The sequence below is a fragment of the Ranitomeya imitator genome, chromosome 3 (assembly GCF_032444005.1).
Source record: "Ranitomeya imitator isolate aRanImi1 chromosome 3, aRanImi1.pri, whole genome shotgun sequence".
Lineage (NCBI taxonomy): Eukaryota > Metazoa > Chordata > Amphibia > Anura > Dendrobatidae > Ranitomeya > Ranitomeya imitator.
The window spans coordinates 339,536,310-339,552,880 of NC_091284.1; the positions used below are offsets into that span (position 1 = coordinate 339,536,310).

At 42.3% G+C, this 16,571-nt stretch overlaps 1 protein-coding gene across 16 annotated transcripts in view; it reads right to left on the bottom strand.

Moving 5' to 3' along the window:
* LOC138669913 (protein 4.1-like) overlaps positions 1-16,571 on the bottom strand; it is a 405,915-nt gene that overhangs the window by 75,886 nt on the left and 313,458 nt on the right. For all 16 annotated transcript variants that reach the window (XM_069756785.1, XM_069756784.1, XM_069756783.1 and 13 more), the window contains one exon: positions 2,382-2,561. In XM_069756785.1, the coding sequence (XP_069612886.1) occupies positions 2,382-2,561 (180 nt within the window). The remainder of the gene's footprint in view (positions 1-2,381; positions 2,562-16,571) is intronic.

Sequence of the window (16,571 nt, forward strand, 5' to 3'; positions counted from 1 at the left end):
GCAGTGGGTCAGTAATGGTGTTGGGTGGCATTTCTTTGGAGGGCCGCACAGCCCTCCATGTGCTCACCAGAGGTAGCCTGACTGCCATTAGGTACCGAGATGAGATCCTCAGACCCCTTGTGAGACCATATGCTGGTGCGGATGGCCCTGGGTTCCTCCTAATGCAGGACAATGCCAGACCTCATGTGGCTGGAGTGTGTTAGCAGTTCCTGCAAGATGAAGGCATTGAATCTATTGACTTGTCCGCCCGTTCCCCAGACCTGAATTCGATTGAACACATCTGGGACATCATGTTTCGCACCATCCACCAACGTCACGTTGCACCACAGACTGCCCAGGAGTTGACGGATGCTTTAGTCCAGGTCTGGGAGGAGATCCCTCAGGAGACCATTCGCCGCCTCATCAGGAGCATGACCAGGCGTTGTAGGGAGATCATACAGGCACGTGGAGGCCACACACACTACTGAGCATCATTTCCTTGTCTTGAGGCATTTCCACGGAAGTTGAAGCAGCCTGTAACTTCATTTTCCACTTTGATTTTGAGCATTATTCCTACTCCAGACCTCCGTGGGATATTAGTTGTGATTTACGTTGAATTTTTTTTTTTTTAATGTTAGGCCAAAAAATAAATAAAGGGAAATGTGTCATCTTTAACTTTAGGCCTTTTATTTCATCTTCAACTTGTTTAACTGTTCATAATAACAGTAATTTTGACCAGGGGTGCCCAAACTTTTACATGCCACTGTATATCATTAACATGAAACATAGGCTCCTGCGAAAAAGCATTGTGTTTTGGGACCCATTAGCATTTTGCAGGTGACGAAACTGAACATGCAACTGTTATCTCAGCCGCCCATACAAGCCAACCTCCCCTTTAGCAGTCCTCGATTTTTATGTGCCATGCAAGTTTTCATTTTTTTAACATTATTCATGTGAAATGTCAGCCATACAGCACTAATGCAGCCTTTATAATCTCTGCTTCTATTAGCAAAACAAAGAAGCAAGGAATGGTTTGCACATTGACAGTTTGTTTAAATGCCGTGCCAGAGCATGATCTTAGCATTGGCATTACCTCTGACCCGCACACTTTCCGTTCAGTAGGTAAAACTAGAGCACGTTTAACCTGCATCCACAAAGGAACAATAAAAGAATACATGAATACAGATAGTTGAAGCATGAAATTAAGAACAGTTAAATTAAGAAAATAGTACGTTCACAAAAATGTCCACAACTTGACTGGTATTTTTTGCAGATACACAAGAATAAATACAAATAAAACACAATGGGATTATCACTCTGCAGTTTACTTAGTGGGGCATGTATGTGCTATAGATTGGATCTGTAAGCAGAGAACCCAGGCATCACTATCATAAAAACGGTGCAGTGAGTTAACTCTAGCTTTAACAAGACATCTCTCAATGAAATTCAACAAGATCAAATTGGGGTTAGTGTGTGAGTCGGAAATCACCTTAAAACATAAGCCTATGGAGCCTCATTCTAACGGTCCACAGACTTGCAATGTTAAGCCACTTCCGGCTCACTCAGAGCCCTGTGCCACCTGGCAAGTCGGAATAGCAGTCATATGACCCAGAAGAGGGCAAGTATATTACAGCACCTACACATTTACAAAGGTTTAGGTAATACAAAGTGTGGTGGGAGTGCGTCTTTAGTTTCATTAGTGCATCTGCACCTTAAACAACTTGTTGCACACGATTACATATTTCATTGTTTTATGTTGCATTTATATTATTTATAAGAAAAATTATGAATGGAGCCTTTTCTTTCTTTTTTTGAAGTCCACATCCATTAGTGAAAAACTGGAAAATGAAAGACAAAAAGCCCCACTGCTGCCTTTATCCTCTTCAGTTGCACTAATAAAAACGTAAGAAATACTCACCAAAAAACACAGTATTATGCGATGTGTCCTGACCTCCATCTTCCTTTTCTTGGCCGCATATTTAGATTTACCCTACGGCTCATCTAAGACTATGAAAGTTAAAATGCAAGAGCTCTGGCATAATCCTTGTCATCTTGGTCAAAGCATTATTTGAATAATTACAAATAGAAGTTCCATTTTTACCGGTTTTCAGTTAACATGGGCTAACAGAGCAGATTAATTATTTTACTACTAATGTTAGCACCCTGACGCTACCATTTACCACATGGTAGCCCACAGACCACATGGAAAAGTTGTTAAAATGTTCTCACACTAGACGAATAGCAACGAGACCAGACAAATTAAGACCTAAATTATTATTATTTTTTTTAAAGTAAATTGAAATAAATGTAAAAAAAAATCCATTTCACACTGGCAAACTTTTGAAATTGAACCTTAAAAATTTTCACAACCATAATTTATACATTTGAGCACTAAGACTTACCCCGTCATTGCCCGTTTGAACCTGTCCATTGAAACTGAGAGTACGGAAAGGAGAGTGGGTAGAAAGGCGCTTATCCCATTCGCTGGGACGTGGTGCAGGAACAGACTCCATAAAACTTTTCTTCAGCTCACGAATACTGGCATGATGGCGAATTATTTCATCTTGAGTTTTCTCCAGGTCCTAATAAAATTTGATGGTATAGTGGACAGTAATATCAATAAAATGATAAAATGCAAAGATTGGAGAATACTCAGCAGAATGACAATGAAAATTTTGAGGCAGAAAAGAGAAAAATAAGGAAGTAAAGAAAGAAAAGTGTTAAATGTTGGAGAGCTGAAGGCCATTGAAACCAAGGAACATGGACATTAAAATATCATGATCTGTGGCCAGAAAACAGCAAAATGTGCTAAGCAGGTTACACTGCAAATCACATAGGTAAGAAAGCAACATAAAAAGCTAGTGTTAATAACAGGAGAGGGAAATATATCCAGTGGCCTTAGAAAGCAGAGGGTGAAAATTCACTCTGCTCAGGAAAGTTGCTTCTTTTGCCTGTACCTGAATAAGCCTGCATACAATTCATTACTTTACAGCACTTTCCATGATTATGGATTATCTATAAATGCCTTAATGTCTAAAAAAGTTCAATGCCGACTTATTTTATGCATAAACATCTTTAGTAGAATGTCTGATGTTCATAGGGAAAAATATATGCAATATAATGTACTGTATATAAATATCGGATGAAATTAATCATCATGTTATCGCATACTCCAAATATAATGGAGGTCAGTGGACTTGGACAAAAAGTACAAATCTCTCTTGTCATATCGATAATGAATAATCATATTATATATAATGGAGGTCAATGGAGTTTAACATAGTATCCACTAGCCATATTGAAAAGATGCTGTCCAATACTGAAAGACCTTTCACCAGTTGTAGCATGTTAAACTGGCCACATCTTGGAATAGAGACTGCAGAGATTAATGAAACATAATTTTTGTTTCTCATCACTGTTGCAGCTCTCATACAAGTAAAGCGCAAGAGGGCATCACTAGAGGTAAGTCTCTAGGGATCTGTACTTTTTCTCCTGCATGATATTGACCAATCAAACAGGAGCATCTTGCATAAGATAAGTAAGAGTGCACACCTCCAGAGAAGCTTACATACAAGCTCTGTGTGAAATATGCACTGACACAGCCTTGCACCCCTTACCACCTGTGTAGAGTACCACAGAGCTATGTGTCATTACAAACAACTCTTGCAGATTCCTCCTACTCAATGCACTGGTATCTCTGCTGTACTCCCAACTCCCCACACACTGACTGCTGTAAGATGAAAGCTGGAGTGGGTATTTGTAATTTCACATAGCTCTGCTCTACTCTACACAGTGAAATCATTAAAAAGAGCAGGGTTGTGTGTCCTCCATCTCCTGTCCAGACTTAGCATTGTCACACTTCAATATTACACTGAAGAATGCCCTGGATGAAGCAGCACCTTCTACATGCAGAAAGACCCGACACAGACAACGGCAGCCCTGGCACACTATGCAAACACGTTTTCTTCAGCGTTGCTCAAGGTGTGCAGAGCGGCAGTGGAGAAAATCTCTCGTAACAGAAGACTTCATCCACTATAAGTTCATGCTCAAAACCTATAACACTGCCCTTCATCTGGCCAAACAATCCTACTTCACCACCCTCATCACCTCACTATCCAACAACCCAAAACGACTTTTTGAAACCTTAAACTCCCTCCTGAAACCTAAAGTACAGGCCCCCATCACCAACCTCAGTGGTGCGGACCTGGCCACTTATTTCCTAGAAAAAAATCAACCACATCCATCAGGATATCTCAGCCCAATCTCCTCAGTGCCTGGATCCCCTTTCCTGCCGCACTTCAAGCTCATTAGACACCTTTGAGCCTGTTTCAGAAGAAGTTTCCAAGCTCCTCGCTTCTGCTCGGCCTACAACCTGCAATAGTGACCCCATTCCTTCACCTCTCATGCAGTCTCTCTCTCACCAGTGGTCACCACTCACCTGACTAAAATATTTAACCTCTCTCTTTCTTCAGTTATCTTTCCCTCCTCATTTAAACATGCCATCATTACCCCTTTACTTAAAAAGCCATCCCTGGAACAGAGCTGCACTGCTAACTACAGACCTGTCTCTAAGCATTACACTGGCTACCCATTCGCTACAGGGTCCAGTATAAACTCATCTCTCTCACCCACAAAGCTCTCCACAGTTCTGCACCGCCTCATATCTCCTCTCTCATCTCCGTCTATCGCCCTACACGTGCCCTCCGTTCTACAAATGACCTAAGACTAACATCCCCCGTAATCCGGACCTCGCACCTCCGTCTCCAAGACTTCTCTCATGCTGCGCCAGCTCTCTGGAATGCACTTCCCCAGATGATCAGACTGATACCTAGCCCCGACCTATTCAAACGCACTTTAAAAACCATCTCTTCAAACAAGCCTACCACATCAACTACTCAGTAAGCTAACTTTGTCCTGTTCCCTCTTTCCAAATATTACTCTGAATCTGCCCCCTACTATTCATCTGTCTCCACACCCTCCATGCACACGATAACTGCACTTGATACTTGATTATTGCACTTAAACACATGGGCTGATGACCGGATCATGCAGCTTTATATAAAAATCGCTATTTATTATAATTGCCAGACCTGAAATAACAAGCACTTTTCATCTATTGTGTCCCCCCATTTCCTTGTAGATTGTAAGCTTGCGAGCAGGGACCTTCACCCCTAATGTCACTGTTTAAATTTTTAAATTGTCTTAACTTTTACTGAATTTATTGTCTGTACATGTCCCCGCTTAATTGTAAAGTGCAGCGGAATATGTTGGCGCTATATAAATAAAAATTAATTATTATTATTACTACATGTTGTACATTCTCTGGGGCATGTTTTTTTCTACCCTTATATGCAGGGGAAGAAATACAGTTGAGCTCATCATAAAACTATAACCTAAACTTTAGAAGCAAATATTTCCACAGTGGATAGGAGAAATTCATTAAGCTTAGCCATGACTATACTATGATGTGGCCAGCTTAACATGCTCACACTGGTGAAAGGTGTTCTTTAAAGGAAACTTGTCAGGTCAGATAACCCTAATAACATATAGATATTGGGTTAATCTGCAGGTTAATCTATATATATATATATATATATATATATATATATATATATATATATATATATATATATATATATACAGTGGGGCAAAAAAGTATTTAGTCAGTCAGCAATAGTGCAAGTTCCACCACTTAATAAGATGAGAGGCGTCTGTAATTTACATCATAGGTAGACCTCAACTATGGGAGAGAAACTGAGAAAAAAAAATCCAGAAAATCACATTGTCTGTTTTTTTAACATTTTATTTGCATATTATGGTGGAAAATAAGTATTTGGTCAGAAACAAAATTTCATCTCAATACTTTGTAATATATCCTTTGTTGGCAATGACAGAGGTCAAACGTTTTCTGTAAGTCTTCACAAGGTTGCCACACACTGTTGTTGGTATGTTGGCCCATTCCTCTATGCAGATCTCCTCTAGAGCAGTGATGTTTTTGGCTTTTCGCTTGGCAACACGGACTTTCAACTCCCTCCAAAGGTTTTCTATAGGGTTGAGATCTGGAGACTGGCTAGGCCACTCCAGGACCTTGAAATGCTTCTTACGAAGCCACTCCTTCGTTGCCCTGGCTGTGTGCTTTGGATCATTGTCATGTTGAAAGACCCAGCCACGTTTCATCTTCAATGCCCTTGCTGAAGGAAGGAGGTTTGCACTCAAAATCTCACGATACATGGCCCCATTCATTCTTTCATGTACCCGGATCAGTCGTCCTGGCCCCTTTGCAGAGAAACAGCCCCAAAGCATGATGTTTCCACCACCATGCTTTACAGTAGGTATGGTGTTTGATGGATGCAACTCAGTATTCTTTTTCCTCCAAACACGACAAGTTGTGTTTCTACCAAACAGTTCCAGTTTGGTTTCATCAGACCATAGGACATTCTCCCAAAACTCCTCTGGATCATCCAAATGCTCTCTAGCAAACTTCAGACGGGCCCGGACATGTACTGACTTAAGCAGTGGGACACGTCTGGCACTGCAGGATCTGAGTCCATGGTGGCGTAGTGTGTTACTTATGGTAGGCCTTGTTACATTGGTCCCAGCTCACTGCAGTTCATTCACTAGGTCCCCCCGCGTGGTCCTGGGATTTTTGCTCACCGTTCTTGTGATCATTCTGACCCCACGGGGTGGGATTTTGCGTGGAGCCCCAGATCGAGGGAGATTATCAGTGGTCTTGTATGTCTTCCATTTTCTAATTATTGCTCCCACTGTTGATTTCTTCACTCCAAGCTGGTTGGCTATTGCAGATTCAGTCTTCCCAGCCTGGTGCAGGGCTACAATTTTGTTTCTGGTGTCCTTTGACAGCTCTTTGGTCTTCACCATAGTGGAGTTTGGAGTCAGACTGTTTGAGGGTGTGCACAGGTGTCTTTTTATATTGATAACAAGTTTAAACAGGTGCCATTACTACAGGTAATGAGTGGAGGAAAGAGGAGACTCTTAAAGAAGAAGTTACAGGTCTGTGAGAGCCAGAAATCTTGATTGTTTGTTTCTGACCAAATACTTATTTTCCACCATAATATGCAAAAAAAATGTTAAAAAAACAGACAATATGATTTTCTGGATTTTTTTTTCTCAGTTTGCCTCACATAGTTGAGGTCTACCTATGATGTAAATTACAGACGCCTCTCATCTTTTTAAGTGGTGGAACTTGCACTATTGCTGACTGACTAAATACTTTTTTGCCCCACTGTATATATATATATATATATATATATACAGTTAGGACCAGAAATATTTGGACAGTGACACAAGTTTTGTTATTTTAGCTGTTTACAAAAACATGTTCAGAAATTCAATTATATATATAATATGGGCTGAAAGTGCACACTCCCAGCTGCAATATGATAGTTTCCACATCCAAATCGGAGAAAGGGTTTAGGAATCATAGCTCTGTAATGCATAGCGTCCTCTTTTTCAAGGGACCAAAAGTAATTGGACAATGGACTCTAAGGGCTGCAATTAACTCTGAAGGCGTCTCCCTCGTTAACCTGTAATCAATGAAGTAGTTAAAAGGTCAGGGGTGGATTCCAGGTGTGTGGTTTTGCATTTGGAAGCTGTTGCTGTGAGCAGACAACATGCGGTCAAAGGAACTCTCAATTGAGGTGAAGCAGAACATCCTGAGGCTGAAAAAAAAGAAAAAATCCATCAGAGAGATAGCAGACATGCTTGGAGTAGCAAAATCAACAGTTGGGTACATTCTGAGAAAAAAGGAATTGACTGGTGAGCTTGGGAACTCAAAAAGGCCTGGGCGTCCACGGATGACAACAGTGGTGGATGATCGCCGCATACTTAATTTGGTGAAGAAGAGCCCGTTCACAACATCAACTGAAGTCCAGAACACTCTCAGTGAAGTAGGTGTATCTGTCTCTAAGTCAACAGTAAAGAGAAGACTCCATGACAGTAAATACAAAGGGTTCACATCTAGATGCAAACCATTCATCAATAACAAAAATAGACAGGCCAGAGTTAAATTTGCAGAAAAACACCTCAAGAAGCCAGCTCAGTTCTGGAAAAGTATTCTATGGACAGATGAGACAAAGATCAACCTGTACCAGAATGATGGGAAGAAAAAAGTTTGGAGAAGAAAGGGAACGGCACATGATCCAAGGCACACCACATCCTCTGTAAAACATGGTGGAGGCAACGTGATGGCATGGGCATGCATGGCTTTCAATGGCACTGGGTCACTTGTGTTTATTGATGACATAAGAGCAGACAAGAGTAGCCGGATGAATTCTGAAGTGTACCGGGATATACTTTCAGCCCAGATTCAGCCAAATGCTGCAAAGTTGATTGGACGGCGCTTCATAGTACAGATGGACAATGACCCCAAGCATACATCCAAAGCTACCCAGGAGTTCATGAGTGCCAAAAAGTGGAACATTCTGCAATGGCCAAGTCAATCTCCAGATCTAAACCCAATTGAGCATGCATTTCACTTGCTCAAATCCAGACTTAAGACGGAAAGACCCACAAACAAGCAAGACCTGAAGGCTGCGGCTGTAAAGGCCTGGCAAAGCATTAAGAAGGAGGAAACCCAGCGTTTGGTGATGTCCATGGGTTCCAGACTTAAGGCAGTGATTGCCTCCAAAGGATTTGCAACAAAATATTGAAAATAAAAATATTTTGTTTGGGTTATGTTTATTTGTCCAATTACTTTTGACCTCCTAAAATGTGGAGTGTTTGTAAAGAAATGTGTACAATTCCTACATTTTCTATCAGATATTTTTGTTCAACCCTTCAAATTAAACGTTACAATCTACACTTGAATTCTGTTGTAGAGGTTTCATTTCAAATCCAATGTGGTGGCATGCAGAGCCCAACTCGCGAAAATTGTGTCACTGTCCAAATATTTCTGGCCCTAACTGTATATATACACATACATACACACACACACACACACTGTCGGCAACTTCCGTAACGGAAATCCCGTGTCGCTGATTGGTCTCGCCAGCTGCCTGTCATGGCTGCCGCGACCAATCAGCGATGGGCACAGTCCGATTAGTCTCTCCCCTACTCCCCTCAGTCAGTGCCCGGCGCCCGCTCCGTAATCCCCTCCAGTCACCGTCCCCTACTCCCCTGCAGTCAGTGCCCGGCGCCTGCTCCGTAATCCCCTCCAGTCACCGTCCCCTACTCCCCTGCAGTCAGTGCCCGGCGCCCGCTCCGTAATCCCCTCCAGTCACCGTCCCCTACTCCCCTGCAGTCAGTGCCCGGCGCTCGCGCCGTAATCCCCTCCAGTCACCGCTCACACAGGGTTAATGCCAGTGGTAACGGGCCACGGGTACCGCACTCCGTTACCGCTGCTATTAACCCTGTGTGTCCACAACTTTTTTACTATTGATGCTGCCTATGCAGCATAAATAATAAAAAGATGTAATGTTAAAAATAATAAAAAAAAACCTGCTATGCTCACCTTTTGTTGTCCGACGATGCGCTTGCGCCAACCGCCATCTTCCGTTCCCAGAGATGACCGCTAAGTCATCTGGGTAATTTCGCAATGCATCCTGGGAACAGAAGATGGCGGCAGCCGCACGTGCATCGCAAGAGTTCCGCTGGATCCCAGGGGGTGAGTATATAACTATTTTTTATTTTAATTATTTTTTTAACAAGGATATGGTGCCCACACTGCTAAATACTGCGTGGGCAGGGTTATTTACCACGTGGCTGCTACATACTACATGGGCAGTGTTATATACTCAGTGGGCTGTGCTATATACTACGTGCCCTGTGTTCTATGTTACGTGGGCTGTGTTATATACTGTGTCGCCTGTGTTATATACTGCGTGGCTGCTATATACTGCGTCGCCTGTGTTATATACTGCGTGGCTGCTATATACTGCGTCGCCTGTGTTATATACTGCGTGGCTGCTATATACTGCGTCGCCTGTGTTATATAGTGTGTGGGCTGTGTTATATAGTACGTGGGCTCTGCTATATACTACATGCCCTGTGTTATATACTGTGTGGCATGTGTTATATACTACGTCGCCTGTGTTATATACTGCGTGGCTGCTATATACTGCGTGAGTTGTGTTATATAGTATGTGGGCTGTGTTATATACTGTGTGGCCACTGTTATATTCTGCGTGGCCTGTATTAACGCATCGGGAATTCTACAATATGTATGTATGTATATAGCAGCCACATAGTATATAGCACAGGCCACGTAGTATTTGCTATATACTACGAGGCCTCTGCTATATACTACGTGGCTGCTATAAACATACATACATACATATTCTAGAATACCCGATGCGTTAGAATCGGGCCACCATCTAGTAGTGTTATAAAGGTGTGGCACCTGAGAAAAAATTTACTTTAGTCCTCTCTAGAGTTGCTGGATTTCAGTCATGCAGGCACGTCAGCATTGATATAGTCATCGCTAAACATTCATTGACCGTCGGCTGTAAGCATGCCCTGGGGTTTTGACTGACAGTCAGCTCAGAGGGCATCAGTGAGCAATAAAGTTAATTTCTCACAGGAGCTGCACTTTCAATATAACGGCCAGGGACCTTCATAACACTATTAACCTAATTTCTGAAAACAAAATAATTGAAAAATAAATTTAAAGCCGTCCTTCAATATGGAGGTATTACACCCGATTTGTAAGATAATAGCGTTATATGTACAGACAGGTTCCTTGTAAGTGTAGAGTCAGTGACACCAAATAATTTGGCATTACATTGTGATTCTGCCTGGCAGTTACAAATACGTCAGTCTCTAATTTTGAGAAACTGAACATTGTGGACAAGCTATAGTGTTCTGTTTTGGTTTTGCTATACTGTGTGCTATAGCTTTAAAGCAAGCACTATGGAGATTTGTGATTTCCTTGAGCAACTATATAAAAAAAATATTGAAGTATAAGATGGTAATAGAAGATGATCCCATGGGGGATACTCCGGATAATTACTAGCAACATATAATGGGGAAGATCATAGTCTTTAGGCATATCGGCAATCTCAAGTGCCCAATGTTATGAAAAGTGTGATACAAAGATACCAGCATGTACTTCTGCAGTCTTGTGAGATTGCTAGATTTTATTTGGAGTTGTATCCGCTATCAGCGGTACGTGTTGCTACATGCGGGTTAGTTGACAGTATTTCACATAACATTTAGGACAAGTACTTTTGCTGTTCTAACCACAAATGAAACAGCAGAGAAGAATAAATTCACAAGTGTGATTAACTCTTTGCAAACATTTACCAGTGTTATCCTAATTGGCTTTTCAGCTCTAACCAGTAGGTATTCAGTCAAATGATGCAACATACAAAACGGTGATCACATAATAGTAATGACAGTTATAGATTAAAAGTAAATGTTTGATTCAGGAGTTGGGGTGTAAGTTGATGGAGGAAAACATGAAGAATGGATTTTGACAGTAGGCATGGCCAATCATACCAAGGGCATTAACGGCCTAACATCCGAATCTATATCTTTGTAACCGTAGAAAAAAGTTCTAAACTGCACAATACTGTATCTTGAGTCAAAGAAGACAACGCCATTTTTTTTTAGCGACAGGTTACAGACAAAAGCCCTTTAGTATGACTTCAGCACTGTTGCAGGCTGTGTCTTATTGGCATGCATTAAAACTTCACATCACAGATATACTAGCTTGCATACACACAATGAGCCTTGTTAGAGCACATATAGGCACAGAATTGCAAAACACAAAGTTATAATCAGCTTCACCGGTCACAAAATAGCAGTCAACTCAAACACAAAACAATCTGTAAACAAATTGTAAAGCATACTTTTATGGCATGTATAATTATGCAGCAGAGGTCCGAACATGAAGACATGATGCACTACATCCCATCCTATCCAGGTACATTAACCAAGTTAAATTTGCCTGCTCCGGAGCACCAGAAATCTGGTAGACAACTTTCAAACGCATCTAAGGCTACGTTCACATTAGCGTCTTGCGGTGGTGCGTCGGTCGCCACCGCGGTGACGCATGCGTCATGCGCCCCTATATTTAACATGGGGGCGCATGGACATGCGTTTGCATGCATTTTGTGATGCATGCGTCTTTTTTGCCGCAAGCGTTAGGGCGCAGAGGACGCAGCAAGATGCATTTTTTTTGCGTCCAAAATCCGGCAAAAAAAGGACGCATGCGTCGCAAAACTATGCGTTTTGCATGCGTTCTTGTTTGCGTTGTGTCGCCGACGCAGCAGCGCTCAACGCAAATGTGAACGTAGCCTAACACACATCGATCTGTTGCAAAGCCATTATTCTAATGAGCCACGTCTCCAATCTGTGACAGATGTACAGCGTATATTAGGAAAGGATCATTTTATACAGCGAGTGAAATAAGTATTGAACATGTCACTAATTTCCTAAGTAAATATATTTCTACAAGAAGCTATTGACATGAAATTCTCACCAGATGTTGGTAACAACCCATCTAATCCACACAGGCAAATAAATCAAACCATATATAGCCATTACATATGTTATGCGTAAGAATGAGAAAACACAGGGAAAACGTATTGAACCCACTTACTGAAATTAATTTACTACGTTATACAAAAGGCTTTGTTGGTGATGACAGTATCAAGACACCTCCTGTATGGAGAAACTAGTCCCACACATTACTCAGGTGTGATTTTAGCCCATTCTACCACATAAACACACTCTTCAAATCCTGAAGGTTCCATAAACTCTTTCTATGAACTTTGAGCTTTAGTTCCTTCCATTAATTTTCTATTGGATTCGGGTCAGGTGATTGGCTGAGCTATTCTAGCTTTATTTTCGCTCAGAAACAAATTGAGGGTTTCCTTTACTGTGTGTTTGGGATCATTGTCTTGCTGAAATATCCACCCTTGTTTCATCCTCAATATCTTAGTAGAAGGCAGATTTTTATCAATACTGTCTCGGTACATTTTTCCACTCATCCTTCCTTCAACGGCATGAAGTTTGTCAGTGCCGTATGCTAAAAATGGTCCCATACCATTATGTTCCCACCTTTAATTTTCACTGTTGGTATGGTGTTTAGGTTGATTGCAGTGCCTGTCATGATCCAATTCTGAGGTTGTGTTCAGCTGTCTTGTCTCTGGACTGGTCATTTGGGAGTTAATCCACTCTGCCTCACTTTGATACCTGCTGAGCTATTTAAGTTCTCTGCAGCCTGTGGGCCAGTGTCAGCTATAGTTCATGCTGCACTGTTTGAGCTCCTGACCTGATCCCTGTACTAGTGTTCCTGTTTGCCTCTGTCTGCCTGCACCCGTTTATGATTTGTTCTGACCTCTGGCCTGTACCCCGACTCCGTCTTACGTCTCACGTTTAGGTTACCACGTTCCTGGTAGGTTCTGACGTCTTGCTTGTCCCTGACTATTCTCTGCTCACCCCTTCTGTGCCGCGCTGCTATCTCTGTGTATGACCTTGGCTTAAGTTTACGTCTCTTTCATTACCTGTAACACCTGTGTTGTTATTCAGTGTTGCTGCGCTGCGTGTACAACCTCTTTCTCTTAACCAGCACCCCCTGGTGGAGGTTGCTCTATACTGCACTGTGGCAGCACATTACAGTGCCTTTTGGTGTCCGAACATAGTGTGCATTTTAAAAGAAAAAGAGAAAAGGCGCTTCAAGTGTATTACCCTCAATATAAGACACACCAAGCATAATATCGTAAATGCTCACCTGCCTGAGTTGTGACCTGGCACAAATCTGTACTCATAAGAATTAGGGCAGCTGCACCAACCGCTGTCCCACACATCGATGGGAAGAAACTTATTTAAACCAAACAGGAAAGAGAGCGGTAATTTCCAGGCGCTGCCACAAAGTGATGCCCGAAAACTACCACTTTTTCCTGTTTGGTTTGAATGGTGTGTATTATGGCATCCTGAAAGTTGAATTTTCTTCTCATCTGATGCAGACTATATTCTCCTAGAATTTCACATGTTTGTCTAAATTTTGTGGAGCACACTTTAAACGCACTTGAACATGCTTTTGGTCTGCAATGGAGTCTAAGGCTAGTTTCACACTAGCGTTTTGATGAGCTGCAGACTTCCTCGGTGAAGCCCTGCCCAAAGCCGCAAATCAGCTCCGCCCTCTTCCGCATGCGGCCTGCGCACATATCTTTAACATTAGGTACGCCGGTCGTGTGCATGTATGTTTTGACGATGTGGCGACCAGCGTCAAATGCAGCTGGTTGGAATTTTTTTTTTCCTCTGAAGCGTCAAAACGATGGTGAAATTATGTTTTTTCACACTTTTGGATTATGGTCCTAACCGTACTGGACCTTTCAGTAGCTGGGAATTCTTTTGTAATTCTTGCAGTCAGTATGTTTTGCAACAATAAGATTGCTAAGGACTTGAGATGGTTCACTGGTTTTACCCACCATGCAATTATTCTTGGTGATGAGACACCACTTTATGGCCATCAGTTGAACCAGCTGATATTTTTCACTAAGTAAAAGGATTTCTAATTACTGATAAATTTCAGCTGGAGTCATGAATTTTCATGGCTTTTTGCACCTTTCTGTCTTTATGTGTTCAATACTTTTTCACAGTGTCATTCCTCATTATGACACAATTTAATTTACAAACATCTATGACTTGATTTCTTTGCCCGTGTCGATTGGATGTGTTGATACCGACATCCGGTGAGAAATTTATACCAATATCATACATAGACATAGGTTTACTTAGAAAATGTGTGACTTGTTCAATGCTTATTTTATCCACTGTGTGTGTTCGTAATACAATATACACTGCTCAAAAAATAAAGGGAACACCTAAACAGAATATAACTCCAAGTAAATCAAACTTCTGTGAAAGCAAACTGTCCACTTAGGAAGCAACACTGACAATCAATTTCACATGCTGTTGCGCAAAAGGAATAGACAGCAGATGGAAATTATTGGCAATTATCAAGACACACTCAATAAAGGAGTTCTGCAGGTGGGGACCACAGACCACATCTCAGTACCAATGCTTTCTGGCTGATGTTTTGGTCACTTTTGAATGATGGTTGTGAGTTCACACTCGTGGTAGCATGAGACGGACTCTAAAACCCAAACAAGTGGCTCAGGTAGTGCACACATCAATGTGAGTTGTGGCAGGAAGGTTTGCTGTGTCGGCCAGCGTAGTGTCCAGAGGCTGGAGGCTCTAACAGGAGACAGGCCAGTACATCAGGAGACATGAAGGGGGCTGTAGGAGGGCAACATCCAGCAGCAGGACCACTACCTCAGCCTTTGTGCAAGGAGGAACAGGAGGAGCACTGCCAGAGCCCTACAAAATGACCTCCAGCAGGCCACAAATGTGCATGTGTCTGCACAAACTGTTAGAATCCGACTCCATGAGGATGGTCTGAGTGCCCGACGTCCACAGAACACCAGGATTCGCAATTTCGCCACTGGCGCCCTGTGCTTTTCATAGATGAAAGCAGGTTCACACTGAGCACATGTGGCAGACGTGACAGTCTGGAGACGCCATGGTGAGCGATCTGTTGCCTGCAACATCCTTCAGCATGACCGTTTAACAGTAGGCCAGTAATGGTGTGGGGTGGCATTTCTTTGGAGGGCAGCACAGCCCTTCATGTGCTTGCCAGATGTAGCCCGACTGCCATTAGGTACCGAGATGAGATCCTCAGATCCCTTGTGCGACTATATGCTGGTGCGGTTGGCCCTCGGCTCCTCCTAATGCAGGACAATGCCAGACCTCATGTGGCTGGAGTGTGTCAGCAGTTCCTGCAAGATGAAGGCATTGAAGCTATTGACTTGCCCGCCCGTTCCCCAGACCTGAATCCGATTGAACACATCTGGGACATCATGTCTCGCACCATCCACCATCGTCTCAATGCACCATAGACTCTCCAGGAGTAGGCGGATGCTTTAGTCCAGGTCTGGGAGGAGATCCCTCAGGAGACCATCCACAGCCTCATTAGGAGCATGCCCAGGCGATGTAGGGAGATCATACAGGCGCGTGGAGGCCACACACACTACTGAGCATCATTTCCTCGTCTTGAGGCATTTCCACTGAAGTTGGATCAGCCTGTAACTTCATTTTCCACTTTGATTTTGAGCATCATTCCAACGCCAGACCTTCGTGAGATATTATTTGTGATTTACTTTGATCATTTTTAGGCTTTATTGTTCTCAACACATTCCACTATGTAATGAATAAAGATTTAGAACTGGAATATTTCATTCAGTGATATCTAGTTTGTGGGATTTTAGTGTTCCCTTTATTTGTTGAGCAGTACATATATATTACACATATACACATACATTCTCCTTTCCTTACTCAGTCATCTGCTCACAGAAAAAAGAATGGATTATATACTATGGTGGCTTAAAAGTTCCAACCTTAGCAACCACAGCCTTTCTAGTCTCATCAAGAACTAAAAATATAGAAACTTTGATTGCTTTGATTGGTTGATTAAACCAGTCTTGTGGTTGTTGTTAAATCTTTATTTTCAGTTTTGAGTTAACCCCTTCCCAACATGCGCCATACATATACTGCTCTGCGGGAGCCGCTTTCCAGCAAACAGTATATGTATGACAGCACAATCGCAAGGGATCACATTGAGCGCTGCG